This window comes from Camelina sativa, chromosome 17 (genome assembly GCF_030686135.1).
Source record: "Camelina sativa cultivar CO46 ecotype springtype chromosome 17, ASM3068613v1".
Lineage (NCBI taxonomy): Eukaryota > Viridiplantae > Streptophyta > Magnoliopsida > Brassicales > Brassicaceae > Camelina > Camelina sativa.
The window spans coordinates 35,445,037-35,462,239 of NC_141896.1; the positions used below are offsets into that span (position 1 = coordinate 35,445,037).

Here is a 17,203-nt window from a genome sequence, read left to right on the forward strand (position 1 = left end):
TATTCTTATTTTCGACCATATTCAGACCGGCGACAAGCCGGTGTACAACATATCGACCATATTCGAAAATTCACTTGCATTTACACGGTTTGATAATTCCAATTAAAATAAAGTTTTAATAAGCTAAGTCAATCCCCATTACATGCTTTGGAGAGATGACCAAAAAAAAAAATAAACAGAGAGAAGAGACGCAAAGGGAGAAAATCCCTTCAACGACTCAGGGTCCTAGATGAGAAAAGAAAAAGACCGTCCGAAATCAGAGTTCGGAACAGTCAGAGTTCCACCATCACCGTCTGGGTTGGTCCTGCAGACGAAGTGGAGGCTGTGGACCTGACAGATCGTCTGCCAGCGGTTCCTCCACCGTTGCCTTGTCCAGTTCTGTTCGCCAGAACTGACGAGATTGCCTCAGGGTCTCCAGTCTCTCCCTCGGCACTTCGACGCCTCTTGAGGCCAGGTCTTCCAAGAAGGAACACGGGCCCTCAACCAAGTGCCTCTCACGGAAAATCGGGCCAGCCGACTCCAGAAAATTGGCGTACCGCCTTCACCTTTCCACAGAAGCCCAGTAGGTCCAGATATCCACAATAAGCGGGTGTGCGGTATCTTCAAGAGGCTGACAGTCGGCTTCCAAAAGGACAGGCATCTTCATACTCGCCACCAGCTCTTGGCACGCCGCGCGCGCAGCAAGGAGCCCGGTCATATGCCACTTCTCCAAAAAGAAACCTTCGGCGATTATTTCGTTCAGGACCTGAATAGTCCCGTCCAACCGATAAAGCCGACAAACTTCAGCTAATCTACGGCATCTCGCCATAAGGTGAGCCCCCAGCCTATAACGGCGAGCTCGGTATCCTCAGAGTTCCTGACACACGAGGCTCCCTTCCGCATCCGTCATATCAACATGAGGAATTGGTGCGCGAGTTCGGAACGTCTCCACGCCCTCCTGGGCGGAGGAATTTTCCGATGTTTCAGTTCGGTTGGAACCGCTCGCCGAAGCGGCTATCCTTTCCCTAGCCCGTCTTAGCCATGCAGATCGAGTAGTCACCATCTCTTTCTCTCAAACTCCCAATCCTATTTATACAGGATTATGGGAAGTAACCGCCGCTGAATCCACCAATCAGAGTGCAGCAAAATCTTCGCTAGGTCCCGAGAATAACTCTCAAAGACCACGTAGTACATTTAATGCGGTGCGTCCCTTATTTCCAAAACGGAAAAGGAAGTTTCCCAACAAAAAAAAAAAAAAAAAAAAAACAATATATATATACAGTCATATCTCAACCCGATCTGGACTAAGTATTTATTAGTCCGCACTAAATTCACCCTTCGTTGACACCCTGGCCAGGTGATCAGCTAGTATAAGTACCCACTATCTTTCAGGATAAGCCGAACCCAGAGTTATTATTTCGCGCTTGACTTTCATATGTAGGGATAAGCCGGACCCAGAGTATTTATTCCGCACCCGCTCTTTTATTTTTGGGGTAAGCCGAATCCAGAGTATTTATTTCGCACCCAAACTTTAGTTCGGACGGAACGGTTAGCCGAACCCAGAGAATATTTTCGCAGTCCGACATCCGGACTAAAGCAAAGGAGGTAAGCCGAGCCCAGTATCTTGCTCTCCGACCAAACACACTTTGTTTAAAATTCATAACCTGCTTTCGAGACCCTAATCGATTTACCGTCATTTAATGAAAATCGCTTGATGTAAGCCGGGAGACGTCTCGCTTCAGGCACATTTTTTTAGAATCGAATAGTAAAGCAGTGACTAAATACACAATAGAATAGCAAAAGAAATCTCTTATTATTACTGTAAAGTTTTATTTTATGACAAGCAAAGTTCAAGTTCGCCTGCTACATTGCAGCTGCATTTTATTAAATTATCACACGAAACATCCTAATTCCGAACTGGTGCGCCATTCGCAGCAATCTCGCGAATGCTCGTCTTGAGTCGCTTCGACATTGGCCATAGCAGTGGCAACCAAGTCTTTCCCCAGTCCTCGGAACGAGTCTCCAATGTTCTGGCTTTCTGTTCGGATTTATCAAGCAGGTCAGTACTCCTTTTCCTTTTCGCCTTGAGTAGGGCGATCTCGGATTCCAGAGTCCTCAGCCGTCGATCGATCCTGCTTCTCTTCATATGAAAATACTGAAGATCTTGAGTCAGTTCTTGGAGCGTACCCTCAATCTGCATACGCAAAATCAGCAACGGGTTAGTACGAAGAAGACAAATTTCGGTCGTTCATAAGGAAAGCAAAAAGGAGAAGAGGGTAGTGGCTACCTGACGGAAAAAGGCATCGGCCTCGGCAAGCTCGGCATCGGTTGCACGCCGGTTAATGTAGAACGGCTTAACGCTGCCTAGAATAAAGTCACCAATCAAGGCAGGGTCCATGTGCGTCGGTCTCCGATCGGATTCCCTTCAGCATTCATTGCAGTACGAAACAAGACATGGCGGCAAAGCAGCTATCTTGTCGAACCCATTCGTAATCCAATCCTTTGGGTGAGATTCCAGCATCTCGAGTTTGAGTAGCAGATCTCGTTGTACTTGCTCCGATGCGGCAAGACGATCGTGATATTCCGTGTGGCGATCTTCCACCTCATGAAGAAATTCTTCCAGTTCGCGCCTTTCCTCCGGTTTAACGCGGAACATCAACATCCAGGGAGCTCGGATGTTCGGGTAGTACGCCATCCCTCTTTCGATAGCTTCAGCACTCGAGAATGTCGGGACATCGTTTCCAACTAGCGGGGATTCCACGCTACTAATCGAGCTCGACATTGTCTTGATTGAAAGTGTTTCTCAAGTTGTTTAGTTCGGAGACAGCGCCGTTTGATTTATACAAGTATTGGGCGGTGAGGCCCTTTCCAAATTTCTATATTTCATGCGAAATGGAAAAAATGCAATTTCTTGAAATTGGAAGTTTTCTTTTTCAACGAAAAGGAAAAATTCCAGCAATTAAGTTCCAAAAAAGAAAATGTGCCGAACAGGTCGGCAATGTTTTGCAAGGATACTTAACGAAGTCTAAAACAAAAACAAAAAATACGGCTAGGCATCTAAGGCACCGGTCAAATTGGCCTGGAAGCTGTCGGCATTAGAACCGTATGGATGGTGGACGGAGTCCGGAGCCATCGTTCCGGGGGGAGGAAATCCATAGCCGAGCTGATCGGGGGACATGTTGAGGTCTTTTTCATTCAGATCAAGGACATCGATCGCCTTGATAGTCTCCTCGGCTTCGGCCTTTTTCTCGTCAATCTCCTTGATTCGTTCCTCGGGAATGACGGCCATATTCTTGATCAGATATTGCACAGTTTCCTGTATCCCAGAAGCTTGGTTTAGCAGATCTTCCAGGGGACAAACTTTCCTCTGTTCGAGTAGATAGGCCTTGACCTTATCCAGTCGAGTCTGCGCTCTCTTCGTTGTTCGCTCCACCTTCTCCCAACGATCCTTCCGAAGTCTCTTAACTTCGAAATATAGCTGAACCTTTAACCCGTCGCATGATTCCTACAGTTCGGCTTTCTCTTCTTCAAGAGTAAGCGCTCGGGAGTTCAGTTCGCTAATCCTCAGTTCGGAGTTGGCGATGATACCATCTTTTTCGGCGACAAGCGCCTCGAGTTCTTTGATCCTCGCATCCTTGGCGTTGCTGGCAACCCGGATTTGCTCTATGCATTCTTTCACCTTTTCGAGATCCAATCCAGATTTCTTACTGGATTTGGCACGCCTATCGTATAAATGAGGCAGTGTGTTCATCTTGGCGGCAGTCTGTAAATCCAAAGAACGTATGTCAGTTCGCCCGCTAAAATTTCAAGCAAATTAAACAAAATGATAGGGCATACCATTAAGTGGTACTCGGCGACATCAAGGAACGCCTGTTTGAATTCCAGTTCATCTGCTGACGGAAGGATTCGATTGGAGGTCTTCAAGTTTCGGAAAAGCTCGCCTGAAGCTTCGCGATTGGTCACCAGAGGGTAGTCGCCGAAGTAATGATAGGAGAAGCGATCAGTCTTATCATTTCTCCTTTCCAGGCGAAATCGATCGGCAGATTCCAGTCCGGCTTCTTCCGCCAAGCGTTTGCGGTTCACTATCGGCTATGGTTCAGTGACTGGGTTATCTCCGATTTTCTTCTTCTTCTTCTTCCTTCTTTTGGATCCAGCTTCAAGTTGCGGGACATCCTGTTCTTCGTTCGAAGGATTGGCATTCTCTAAGGCCAAAGGAAGAATATCTCCTTCCGCGACATCGACTGTGTTGACATTTTCTCCAGAAGCCTGAATAGGGTCGACGTCGGTATGGTCCCGGATGGGATCGCCTTTGGTTAGACCTTGAGATGGATCGATGTCGGCTTCAATGGCAGCCTGAGTGTCTCGGCGAACGATCTGGAGTCTGTCGGATTCAAGGACACGTGCTTCGGTAGGCTCCGCAGTTCGTTCTAGTGACCTAGCAAAACTTGGGAATGTCGTCCTGGGTTTGCCCATCGCTGTTTCAACACGGATGCGGGTAATAAACTCCCACTGACGATTGTTTCCAGCTAATAGAGCGTCCCTGACAGGATGATAGTTTGGAGCTAGCCGCGTCGCGCAAAATGGACGATCTGGAAGCATGACACGAAAAAGTTAAAACTGGTTAGAGATGCCGAAGTCAATTAAAACGTGCTGGAAATATAAAATCTACCAGGATTTTCATTCCACACTCTCCGATGGAAACCCAATGGGTTAACGAGTGAGTGCTGATCGACGTGGACGTAGAAATAGTGGTTCATCCACTTCTTGAACTTACTCACTCTTTTACCAATAAGGAAATTGTGCGCCGGCCTCATATTCACTTCCCAGCGGTGCAGACTCTTTGATAACTTAAAGTTGGATAGTTGTTCAAAGCATTGAACTCCAATATTGACTCCGACTTCGGCTGCTACAGTGAGGGCAGCCATAAAGTTACAAATAGCTCCGGGGACGAACTGGCAGATCGCTATCCTGCGTCTTTGGGCGTAGAGTGATATTAACGCAGGGATTGGGAATAAGAGGCGACATTCGGTAAAAAAACATTTGTACAGGCATATATACCCTTCCGGAGGGTTCCAGGGGCGTTGGTCCTCTCGAGGAATCAAAATTGTGACTTCGGTGTTGAACAAACCACATGAGTTCAACATGTCGTTCACGGTTCTGGACGAACTCAAACTCTTCTCGCCACCAATTCGTCCTTCATGGTCAAACAAGGGATCGATATCCTCGATCAAGAGTCCTAAGGGTGCAAACCGATCTTCTTCTTGTAACAGTACGTCTTGAGTCAGTTCGGTGTTTTCCTCTTCAGGACGAACTGATGGCAACGGCAACACCTGTGAGGATGAGGCTCCCGCTGAACAGCGAACCAGGTGTGGTGGGACTTCGGAGGTCGACCTACTCGATTCACCGATCTGTGCGGTACGTTCTGAAGATCGACGAATTAGCTGTTCGCCCTCGACTTCTGGCAAAGAGACGGGTTCTGATGTGCTCGCCATATCTTGAGTTCGGAGAGTGCGGAAGAAAATCGGAACTAACAAAATAACTAGAAGAGAGATCGGAGCAGATTACCTTTTCGTTGTTGGCGGAAAATGAGAAATGATGAAAGGAGAGACGTATTTATAGACTCAAGTGGGCGGCAACCCTACGAAAAGTAATCATGACCTACGCGACTCTTCGAATTCCGGGCTAGCCGATGTGACGCAAATGACACGTGTCATCCGAGAAAGTCGCGGTGAAATGATGCGGAGATCCGGGTAAAATCAATTAAGTCTTTATGGTTTAGATCGGATATTCTCTTTCCATAGTTCGGAATATTCGAATTAAAATCTCGAATCTTCAGAACTAGGGGGGGACTAATTGTTGGTGCGGGATTCAGCACCCCCTACATACCGAGCTAAACCAGAAATATTAATCGACTATTTAACCGGGAATCCGGTTAAGGGTTCAATTAGGTCACAAGAAGTCAATTCGGATGGAGTGTAAATATTGGAGAGTAAGAAATCGACTTCCACTTCGGTGCGGCGGCCGACTCAAGCAATAAGGCAGTTTTCCATATCTCACTTCGTCCGATAAGGAAAGTTAATATATTATGCGATCTACGAACATGTATAAATAAGGGGAGACTTCTCCATTGTAAGATATCCAGAATCGAATACAATAATCGAGTTCTCCTCTTGTTCTTAGCAATAAACCCTAATTATTTTGAGTTTTACTTCTTTACTTCTAATTTCAAGGTTTAGATCTATTTTCTAGAGAGATTACCCTATTGAATTTGTTTCCCCTTTTAAACAAATTCATTGTGGAAACCTAGTTTCTACAATTACCAGAGAGGGTATTTCTTTTAAAATTATTTGTTATTAAGTATTACTTTTAGATGATGAAAGTAAAATTAATATATAGAACAACATTAAATTATCTATCAAAGTAATTATAATATATAGTAAGGTCTTACAATTTTTTTTAGACTACTTATCAGTTTTCTTTAAAAAAAAACAAAAATGTAAATAAATATAATTTATCTTAATTACTTAACGAAAATACCAAATTAAATTGATTTTGCGGTAACTAAAACAATAGTCCTATTATTATAGTAACATATTATCTAAATATTTTCAATAATTCTGTGTAATTTAACTTTTTAATTTTCTCTATCTTAAAATGACTCTTTTATGAAGCATCATATAAGAATTATATATTAAACTACCAGGGGCAGATCCAGGAGAATTATTAGTATGGGGCACATATCTAATAATTAATAAATATGTGACCAATAATTATAATATATATGTGGCAAAAAGAGTAAAAAACCAACAAATGGAGGGATCGAACACCCCACCAGCAAAAATATGCAGAGGAATACATAACCAAATGATCCAGCAGATAATTATATCAACTATTCTTAACATAGATCCGCCACTGATTATAGTTAAACCGTAATATTATGAAAATTAATTTTGAAAACATATATTAACAATTACATGTACATTTCATATACAATTAAATAGAAACTTGATTTTTTGTTTCAAATTAATAATGCATACATAACTCACGCATTGCGTGGGCTACTTTCTAGTATAATATATTTTAAAAATACATGCAATGTGAATCATACAAATTATCATTTTAGGTAATGTAATGAAGAACTTAATTAAAATTTGGAAAAGAATCCTAAAAAACAAATTATTCTTTGTCTAATGAAGAATATGATTTTGCTTGTATGTTAACTGTCTAATTATTCTTTGTATGTATATAGAGGGATTATTCAAGAACCCAAATAAAGGAATGGCTCTTCCAAAGAGTAGTTTGGTTTCCCGTTGTCTGGACACAGGTTGTAGGCGAAATTATAAGCATTATTTACATTCAAAAGCACATCCAACATAATATTTTAGAAGTCTTGTGGGAGGAAATTACATGTTTCCGTGCTGTCGTAGCTAGGCATTGACGATCAGAGTTGATGATGAGTAGAACACTCCCTAAGAGTTTGGTCGATAACGTTGCACAACCCAACAACATAAAAGAAAGTTTCAGCGAAAATCTTGGTATTCATTTCTCTCCAAATTACATAGACCACAACTTAAAATATACACTAAATATACACTAAGAGGCAGAGTTGGTATCTTTTAACATGATGCTGATGCAACAACCATAAACTAATACCGACAGAGTGGGGTGCAAAAAAAAACATTTGCGAAGCTTGGCGAACAAACCGACAATTGAAGAATAAATGATCAAATTATATTTATCCAATTCTAGATCGTTACAATATGTAGAACACAAGTTGGTTGACCTATGACTCCTTTATCGGAAGAGTTTATGAAGTTGAGATTTTAATTGCTAGCCAAACAATAGAGTTGTGTAGCAAAGAATGTCGTATTTGAACCAAATACTTAAAAGCTAATTTCAACCAAAAGGATAATGATGCCAACTAAATACATGCGTGCTCCAACTTTGGGGAACAGCTCATCTATAACCCTCTAAGTGATAAACAGATAGATAAATTATCCACTTCTCTAACTCATTTCAAAATTCAAACCTAAATCATTACAAAATACTAAATTTCTAACTAATGCACAGCTTTGGCTAGAAGAAGAACAACGACAACAAAAAGAAGAGAAAAAAACTTTAGCAACAACAAAAAGAAGAGAAAAAACTTTAGCTATTCTAATTGCATTTTACAAAATCTTTCACGTTAAAAACAAAATCTGTACCGGTGCAAAAAAAAAAAAAGATATATTAAGATCTTACTTACAAATATACGGCAATCATATTTTTTCACTCATTTTCTAAGTAAAATACTAAACAAAGGTGTAAAAAATGTCATTAAAACAATAAAAATGTACATAAATTAAGAATTTAAAAACCACCAAAAATATAAACATGTTGCTATATAATTCTTTGAAATGTTTCCTGTAAAAACAAAATCTACCATATATAAACCACATAAAACAAATCCAGAAAATTATATCAAAATTGTAAAAGATAGAACATCAATATTCAAATCATTTAACTAAAAATCATGAATAGGAAGAAAAGAATGATTGTAATCATATAAAGAACACTTGAAAAAGGGTAAGACTTACAACATACTAAAACAAATAAACAAGATAAAAAAAGATTATTATATTTCATTTTCATATATGGAAATTAACAGGTGGGATTTTTGGTTTTTGACCCCACAAAATCTGTCATTAAAATTTTTGGAAATATATGAAAATACAAAAAAGAATAACAAAAAAAAAAATCACAGCTATATTCCAGGCTGTGTTACTTTCTCACCAATCTTCCCATTCTTATACTCCTTTCTCCGAATCTCTTTTATTTCTTCTACTCCAATTCTCTCTTAAACCCTAATTCTGTTAGGGTTCTCAGTGTTCGTTCCTTTTGCTTAGCTTCTCACTAATTAACATACAATCTTTCAAAATTCACAATGGATCCATGTTCTTTCGTACGAATCATCGTCGGGAATTTGGCGGTTAGGTTTCCGAGATCACCGTCGTCGTCGTCATCGTCTTCTTCCTCATCGGGTCCTTCTGTTTCGGACGTGTCATCTGGTAATTGCTACTGTAAGATCAAATTCAAGAGTTTCCCACGCAAGATTGTTACTGTTCCCGTTCTGTTGCGAACGGAATCGGAATCGGAGTCAGAGTCTCGTTGTTGCTTCTCCGGTAACGTCTCAAACGTCTCTGCTTGCTTCAGTCTAAGCAAGTCTCAGATCGAAGCGTCTCTTAAAAAGCCTAAATGGAGTGTTCTCTCCGTCGAGGTTTACTCCCGCGGCGTTGCTTCGTGTCGATTCGTCGCTGCAGCTTCTGGTGATAAGCTGATTGGTCGGTTCGATGTTTCGATTGATTTAAAGGCGGCGGAGACAAAGACGTGTTTGGCACACAACGGCTGGGTTGATTTGGGCACCAAGTCGAAGAAGAAGAAGTCCGGGTCGAATCCGGAGCTCCACGTTAGCGTACGGGTTGAACCCGACCCGAGATTTGTGTTTCAGTTTGACGGCGAGCCTGAGTGTAGCCCTCAGGTTTTTCAAGTCCAAGGAAACACGAAACAAGCTGTTTTCACTTGCAAGTTCGGATTCAGAAACTCCGCTGACCGGAGTCTTACTACCAGGTCAGTAAATTAATTATCAAACTTTCACTTATCTTCTTATTAGAAACAGAGCTTTTTGCTTTATACTTAGGTTTAGAAACAGAGTTTTTATTTTTTGCTATTTAGTTAGGTTTAGTACCATAGAATCTTGCAGTATTGCTTTGGATTTATGTACAGTTTTAAGAATATATCTTATTGTGATGATTCTAATATGGGTTGGTGTTTGAATTGTGCAGTTTATCGTCATTGTCATTGAGCAGTGGAAAAGAACAGTTTATGAAAGAGAGAAAAGGTTGGTCGATAACAATCCATGATCTGTCTGGCTCACCAGTAGCAATGGCTTCAATGGTGACACCTTTCGTACCATCTCCTGGTTCGAACCGCGTGTCTCGTTCTAGCCCTGGAGCTTGGTTAATCCTCCGACCTGATGGATACACTTGGAAGCCATGGGGTCGCCTTCAAGCATGGCGTGAACCAGAAACCTCCGACGTTTTGGGTTACCGTTTCGAGCTTTTTCAAGACGGAGTCGCTATTCCAGTCTCTGCTTCGTCGTCCATCAACACGAAACTTGGCGGGAGCTTCATCATCGACGGGTCCACAACTTGTACGACTGCCTCTTTGACTGGCTCGGGAGAAAGTTACGATCTTACGTCCAGGTCAAGCATGGAATCATCAAGAACCGGTTCAGGATCATCCGCGGGGTCGGATTTCGGGTTCTCACTGCCTCAAGCGCAACAGAAGTTGGGGTTTGTGATGTCGACGACGGTGGAAGGAGTGGAGAAACAGAGCAGGCCTAAAGTGGAGGTAGGTGTGAAGCACGTGACTTGTACGGAGGATGCCGCGGCTCACGTGGCACTAGGAGCTGCGGTGGATCTAAGCATGGATGCTTGTAGGCTCTTCTCTCATAAGCTAAGGAAAGTGCTGAGACAGCTAAGTCGTGTCGCTGTCGTTTGACGTTTATTGCATTGTTGAGATAGATAGAAATTGTCTTCCACTCACTAGTTGTTTTTTGTTTATAGTGGGGGGGATAAATGACTAGTAAGTGGAAGTAGTATTTTTGAATTTCTTTTGTTAAATTTTGGAATTAACAGCGAATCATTCACTGTATATGAATGAATATTCAAAACCAAAGAAAAAAATCGTCAAGATTACATTACATGCCATAGCTTTATAATCTACTGTTCATATCGTGTGGTTCTCCAAGAGAAACAAGTTGCCTGTGATGAACGCTACTAATGATCTCTATATCCGCTATAAACTCTTGTTCGCCTTGTCTGCTTCCAGCTTTAAGCTGTTTAACCGCAACCTCAGTTCCATCAGAAACAACTCATCTGGGAACATAACCAAACCCACCTTGTCCAATGAGTCGGTGCTTGAGTTGCTTGAGCCAAATCTACGTATATGAACACGTTGTTGTGTGCATTGTCTGAGAAGCTACTTTAATCCCATTGCTGAATATTATTAGTTTTTTCTGCAAAATCGAAATCAAAAGATTACTAGCTAGTTGTTGAAGATTGTGGACGTAATTTCTAAGTACTAGGACTACATTCCTGAAATGGGATGTCGATCGGCTTTCCTTTTCCTCTTGCAGATAACTATAACGAAGGCCCTAATTAAGATTAAAAAGAACAACAATATTTTTCTTCTTCTTGCATGTGGTGGCTTCCTGATCAGTTACAACTTACAACTTACAAGGGTGAAAGTGAAAGCGTAAAATCTTATTGTAGCAATCTTATCCAACGGAGGGCGAAATGTTCAGAGAAGCGTCCAGGTCTGTTGGAACAGAGGCCGTGATCATAGCAGTCTCTGGCGGCTTGTACTCATTGTAGACACCTACACTGTTATGAGTACTAATCTGCGACCATTTTTCCGAATTGTAAGGCATCCAAATGCGATCAAAGACATCTTCTCTGTACCTGAAAAAAAAAGAAAAAAAAAAGAATAGGGGCATATGTACTGCTTGTTCGATTCAGAAATTTACATGAGATTCAAAAGTAAAAAACCTCAAGGGTTGGTTAAAGATTGAGCCAACGTCTGCTCGCAAGAAAGTCTGCAAGGATCCTGTTGAAGAGCTGTAGGCTTGGTATTGAGTTTACGCAGCTCTAAACCGGTGATGAATGGCGTTGGGTCCCCTGTCTTGACCAGACAGACTTGTAACCTATCAGTGGTCAAAAGATGAATCATCTCAAAAACAATTTGTTCTGTCTCGTTGACGGTTGACACCGTGGTCCATGGGTTAACCCCGAGGTGGAGCTCGAACCGCTTAGTGGAGTTGTTGTCAAAACCTCCGTGTAGGAAAGTTGTCCTGATCAGATACCTTTCTCCTGAGGCCAAAATCAAATGTATAACAGTTTCTGGAATCTCTTGGGAAAACTCCGAAGGTACCTTGCATAACAAGTAGATACTTAATTTTGAAATAACGAGAGGTTTAAGTTGAATATTATTTACGAATGTTCTGATCTATATTACCAGTGTTTTTTGCTCTGGTACAATGATTTAACCTTGCTTCCACCACCCGCGGTTTAGAGCTGCGTAAACTCAATAGCCAAGCCTACAACACTAAGAAGCCTACAACTTCACCGCCAGAGACTACAATTTTATCTTGCTCCCACAATATATCTTCAAACGTGGTTCCTATTGGAGAACCACACTACCAAAAAAAAAAGAGTATATTGTATCACTTAAAATGTATCATAAAGTTAAGTGATGTTATTTTAAATTGTTTATTTATAAATGAAGCAAATATAAATGACTAAGCATCAATTATATTAACTGATGCTATAATTAAATAATTTGACATCAGTTGAATAAAATTGATTCAATTTCTATTAGTTTGTATCAGTTTTATATAATTGATGTAAAATTTAAATTTACATCATTTAGATACTTGATGTGTCTATTAATTGTTAGTAAGATCACTTTTTAAAATGATACAAATTAACAGGAAAAAACGGGTGTTAAAATAAATAATACTCCCTCCGTTTCAAAAATATTGATGTAAAATTCTAAAGAAGTTAGCATCATATAAAAGAAGTGATACAAAAACTACCTATTAGTGTCACTTTAATAGAAGCTTGCAAGCAGGTATATATTTTCAAGTTAGTTGAAATTTATGTATTAGTTATGTTATGTACTAAAATGAAAGAAAAATAGAATTGTATGTAATCAAAAATTAAAAACTATACATGTCGATTATTGTTTCATTGATATAATCAAAATTAGTTTTTCATGATCGATTTTTACGTACCTTCTGTTTCAAAATAAAAAATGTATATAGTAACTAAAGTTATTAATACTCCCTCCGTTTCATAATATAGGATGTTTAGAGAGGTTTTTTTGTTTCATAATATAGGATATTTTCAAGTTTCTCTGTAACTTTTAGATTAGTTTAATATTTTATATTATGCAGTCTTATTTGTGATTGGTTAAACTTTTTTAAAGTGGTCATTTCTTAAACTGCGTGTTTTACTCAAAACATCTTATATTTTGAAACGGAGGGAGTATTATTTATTTTAACACCCGTTTTTTTCTGTTAATTTGTATCATTTTAAAAAGTGATCTTACTAACAATTAATAGACACATCAAGTATCTAAATGATGTACATTTAAATTTTACATCAATTATATAAAACTGATAAAAACTAATAGAAATTGAATCAATTTTATTCAACTGATGTCAAATTATTTAATTATAGCATCAGTTAATATAATTGATGCTTAGTCATTTATATTTGCTTCATTTATAAATACGCAATTTAAAATAACATCACTTAACTTTATGATACGTTTTAACTGATACAATATACTCTTTTTTTTTGTAGTGTCAACTCTTATCTATATGTTTAGGTCTACTGCAAAACATGATGGCTTGTTTTTTCCCTTATTAATAAACTTATGGATGACCTTTATTATGATCTGGCTACTGAAATTATAATAACGAGATTTCAACGTACATTTATTTTATTCGATCAAAGCTCACTAAAAAACAACACTAAACTACATTCAGATAAAAACAATCAAAACAATAAAATAACAAAAGAAACGGACCAGAGTACAACTAAAGACTGACTTAGATTCATCTAGCTCTTGGATTAAGCTCTGTTGTGAAAATTCATAGCCAGCTCAGCTCAATGACTTGGCATGTTTCAACTTTGCGTTTCTTGGAGCTTAAGACCAATGACTCAGCTAACAGCAAGATAGCGAGCTCAATGACCAACCGAGCCCCTAATCAAAGCCAACAGAAAATGAAAACCAACGAATTAACACGATGATACTAAAAACAACAACGACGACATGGAAACACTATGAAGGCGGGTTAGGGAAGAGTAACCAAAAGAAAAACCTTGTAAGAAAATGTAACCAAAGGCGCGGCCATCCCACTCTAGACTTTTCTCTATAGAAGGATTCCAGAGCTTTTGCAAAGAAATTCCAAGTTTGTCTCGCTACAAACTCCTCTCGGAATAAGGAATCAGTTGGTGTCCTCATCATTTCAGCCTGAATGGACTCTAGTTGCTCCAAGGACTCTTTTATTCTCTGCTGAAGATTCCCAAAACCCTCTCTGTTCAGTTGTTTGCAAGATGCTTTGACATTCTTCATCTTTTGGGCGAAGGTGAATAGACCAGAGCCAACTCCAGTTTGCTCAGACCAGGCTGCACTGATAATTTCCTTGAATCTGGGATGAGTGGATAAAAGGGAGAAATACTTAAAGGAATTCTTGTTTTTCTGAATATGAGCAGAGGTGTATACCAGAGCTGGAGAATGATCTGAGTCCCCCGGAGAGTCATATGTAGCAATAGCTTCCGGGAAAGTATCCCGCCAGTGATCATTCACTAAAACTCTATCTAGTTTCCTCAAAACCGGATCATCCGGCTGGTTATTCGTCCAGGTATAGAACGCACCTCTGCTTGGCAAATCTGATAAATCATTCTTCATCAAACACTGACTGAATTCCGACATACCTGTTAAGGGCAAAGGATGTGGAAGCACTGAGAAGTGCTCATTAGCTGAGAGAATTTGGTTAAAATCTCCGACCACCATCAACGGAGACCCTTTTGCTGGAGAGTTTTGAGCTAGTAACGTGATATCCTTCCAAAGGTCCCTTCTCTGAGTCACCGTATTGTACCATAAATGAAAGCTACTGCAAAACTTTCCTTCGTCTCCGAAATGAACACACCTTAAGTATTATCTGAGCTGATTTGTAAAAACAGATGACAGAAATAGAGGGGTCCCAAACGACCTAAATTCTGCCATTCTCCGCATATTTGGTAGTTAAATTCTCCTCTCCACCCTGGAAAGGAGGCCTGAAAAACTTGATCCGCATTCTCCTCCGAGACATGCGTCTCCAAAATACTACCCAAGACTGGTTTATTTCGAGACATCCAACTTCTAACAAATCTTTGTCTTGAGAAGCTGTTTAATCCTCTAATATTCCAACAAAAAACCTTCGTCATCTATAACCCAAAAAGTGAAGGTAGAGCTATGCTCTTTCAAGGATTAGCAGCCATTAACCGGGGAACTACCCCGATTAGGCTGAGAACCTAACGCAGGAGGAGAAATCCTGTACTTTTCTGGACAAGGCTTCGTATACTGAAGCTTCTCCTCTGTCCTTTGAATACCAAACTGTTTTTTTGATTCCATCTTAGCAAACATACGGGCACTCGAGGCTCCCGGGAACCCACAGAGCGAATCCGTTACCCCTTTATTTGTCTTTCCTTTATTCTTCTTTCGTGGACCAGCGTCAATACACTGGTTCTCCTGAATCTGAACTTCTTTCTGCTTCTTAGATACCAAACTCTTTGCTTCATCTCTCTCTTTAATCCAAGACTTAACAAGCTCCTAAGTAGGCATAGACATTGACTCATCTTTCTTATGTTCTACAATCCTTTCCACTGGAGGAAAACTACTACTTTTCGTCTTAATTTTCCTTACAGAAGGAACTCGCTCCTCCAAGTCCTTGCAAGGTTTGGACCCTTAGTGATTGAGGTCACTGTGGGAGACTCTCCATGGAGGCTATCTTGCTTGGGCAGGGAGCTAGTAGCTGACCCTGAGCCTAGAGGAACGGTGGTGTCAACAGTTGCAACTCCTCCCGCCGAAAAACCCCCATTCTTCCCTTCTTCAAATTTCTTCTTCATAAGTGGTTTGGGGCAGCGATTCAATAAAAGCCCAAATCTGCCACAATTACAACACTTCGGAGGAAGTCTTGGATAAGACACATGAACTTTAACATAATTCATAAGCTCATCTCTAACAATAATTGTCGTAGGGTGTGACTTATCCAATGAAATCTCCACCTTCACCTTCGTGTTCCCGAGATAATAAGGATCCAAACGTGACTTCTCCGTATGCAGAGGCTCTCCAATAGCACTGGCTATCACGCTTATCCCTAAGAACAAATACATATGAGGCGGAACAATATGTAACACTGCCCAGGTTGGCACTGTGGAGAGTTCTTGCTCCTGGAGCGAAGCATCGATCGACCTCGGGTAGACATTAAACGCGCAGTTACCAGCTTGCCAATAACCCACCTGCAGAACCCAATCCCTAGTCTTCACACAAGGTATCATGATGAGGCAATATGTGTTTGATACCTGGCGGATGGTGATGTTACCATATTTACCCCACACAGGATTGAGATCTGAGTAGATTTTTGCTGAAGGAGGAATCAAGTGGTGAAATTTTTCCATGATGTGACCCTTCCATTGATCAGCAGTCTTGAGTAAGATCGAGGCAGGAGCTTGAACAACCGGGATCCCATCTTCAATAGTTACCGGCGAGTCAATCTTCTTAAGATTCCGTAACGATGCTTTAAACCGCTCAGCTTGAGTGGGTGTGGCGTGGTGAGGCGGGTTTAGAGTTTCCAAGGACGGTGTAGAAGAGGTCTGAGTATCAACCATCTTCTGAGAAGAAATGAGATCTGGATCTACGATTTGAGGCTGAACCGGGTCAGATGGAATTGGGGGATCGGGGGGGGGTCCGACATCGGGGTGAGAGGAGAGAGAGACCAAAGACCAGAAAGGAAGAGGAGGGAGAAGCGAACGGCGTGAGGCCGTACTCCGGCGGAGACTCACGAAAGATTCGCCAAATTGCCTAGAAGCTCTCTGACACGCAAAACGAGGAGCCTTTTTTAACACTTTTTCTTATTAAAGAGTTTTATTGTAATTTATTTATTGTATCTTGAGGTTGAAAACGTCGTATCACAGACATGATTCTTTTTGTAATTTACTTCTTCTTTCTAGCTTGATTGAATCACCAATTAAAGACTTTTATTTAGTTTAATGGTATAGGTAACAAAAGTACTTGTGTCATCTAAGATTTACACATATTAGATTAGCAAAAAGATAGAATCAAAGGAAAACCATGTTTTTATGACAAAAAATTAAGGAGCTGTAAGACATATGATATGATGTACTAAAAATAGGCACATGCATATAACTTTCGTTATAAATACTTGTAAACTTTGTTCATTTTTTAACAAGATCATCTATGCGTTATAAGAAAGATTTATTCGGTTAAAAGAAAGATTTAGAAATATCTATTCGGTTAAACAGCTAAGATTTTTTCTGATATAATAATAAATATAATTTGATTTTAGACAGTTTTTTAGGGTGACAACAAAAAGTAAAACAAAAAAAAAAATCAG

General features: G+C 40.2%; 3 protein-coding genes and 1 pseudogene across 4 annotated transcripts; 1 reads left to right on the forward strand and 3 right to left on the reverse strand.

The window, feature by feature from the left end:
- The first annotated feature begins 8,752 nt into the window (after positions 1-8,752).
- Positions 8,753-10,671, forward strand: LOC104757404 (uncharacterized). The gene is made up of 2 exons (XM_010480141.3): positions 8,753-9,585; positions 9,801-10,671. The coding sequence occupies exons 1-2, from the start codon at positions 8,903-8,905 to the stop codon at positions 10,516-10,518; spliced, it is 1,401 nt and encodes a 466-aa protein (XP_010478443.1). The 5' UTR covers positions 8,753-8,902; the 3' UTR covers positions 10,519-10,671.
- A 625-nt stretch (positions 10,672-11,296) lies between these two features.
- LOC109129904 (LRR receptor-like serine/threonine-protein kinase IOS1 pseudogene) lies at positions 11,297-11,956 on the reverse strand (annotated as a pseudogene).
- A 1,587-nt stretch (positions 11,957-13,543) lies between these two features.
- LOC104757403 (uncharacterized) lies at positions 13,544-14,601 on the reverse strand. Its single transcript, XM_019239720.2, has 2 exons — positions 13,907-14,601; positions 13,544-13,788 (listed from the first exon to the last, which is right to left on the reverse strand). The coding sequence occupies exons 1-2, from the start codon at positions 14,599-14,601 to the stop codon at positions 13,770-13,772; spliced, it is 714 nt and encodes a 237-aa protein (XP_019095265.1). The 3' UTR covers positions 13,544-13,769.
- Positions 13,544-16,457, reverse strand: LOC147924756 (uncharacterized). Of its 2 annotated transcripts, none has more exons than XM_087496338.1 (2): positions 14,311-16,457; positions 13,544-14,213 (listed from the first exon to the last, which is right to left on the reverse strand). In XM_087496338.1, exon 1 carries the CDS (start codon positions 16,455-16,457, stop codon positions 15,489-15,491), a length of 969 nt encoding a protein of 322 aa, XP_087352464.1. In that variant the 3' UTR covers positions 13,544-14,213; positions 14,311-15,488. The 2 variants fall into 2 exon arrangements, with proteins under 2 accessions (XP_087352464.1, XP_087352463.1); XM_087496337.1 differs by having other exon boundaries at positions 13,544-14,218.
- Between the last annotated feature and the right edge of the window lie 746 nt (positions 16,458-17,203).

Coding starts and splice junctions, on each gene's coding strand:
- LOC104757404 (XM_010480141.3), top strand. CDS start 8,903: ATGGATCCATGTTCTTTCGTACGAATCATCGTCGGGAATTTGGCGGTT. Junction 9,586..9,800: donor GACCGGAGTCTTACTACCAG/GTCAGTAAATTA, acceptor TGAATTGTGCAG/TTTATCGTCATTGTCATTGA.
- LOC104757403 (XM_019239720.2), bottom strand. CDS start 14,601: ATGGTGGTCGGAGATTTTAACCAAATTCTCTCAGCTAATGAGCACTTC.
- LOC147924756 (XM_087496338.1), bottom strand. CDS start 16,457: ATGGTTGATACTCAGACCTCTTCTACACCGTCCTTGGAAACTCTAAAC.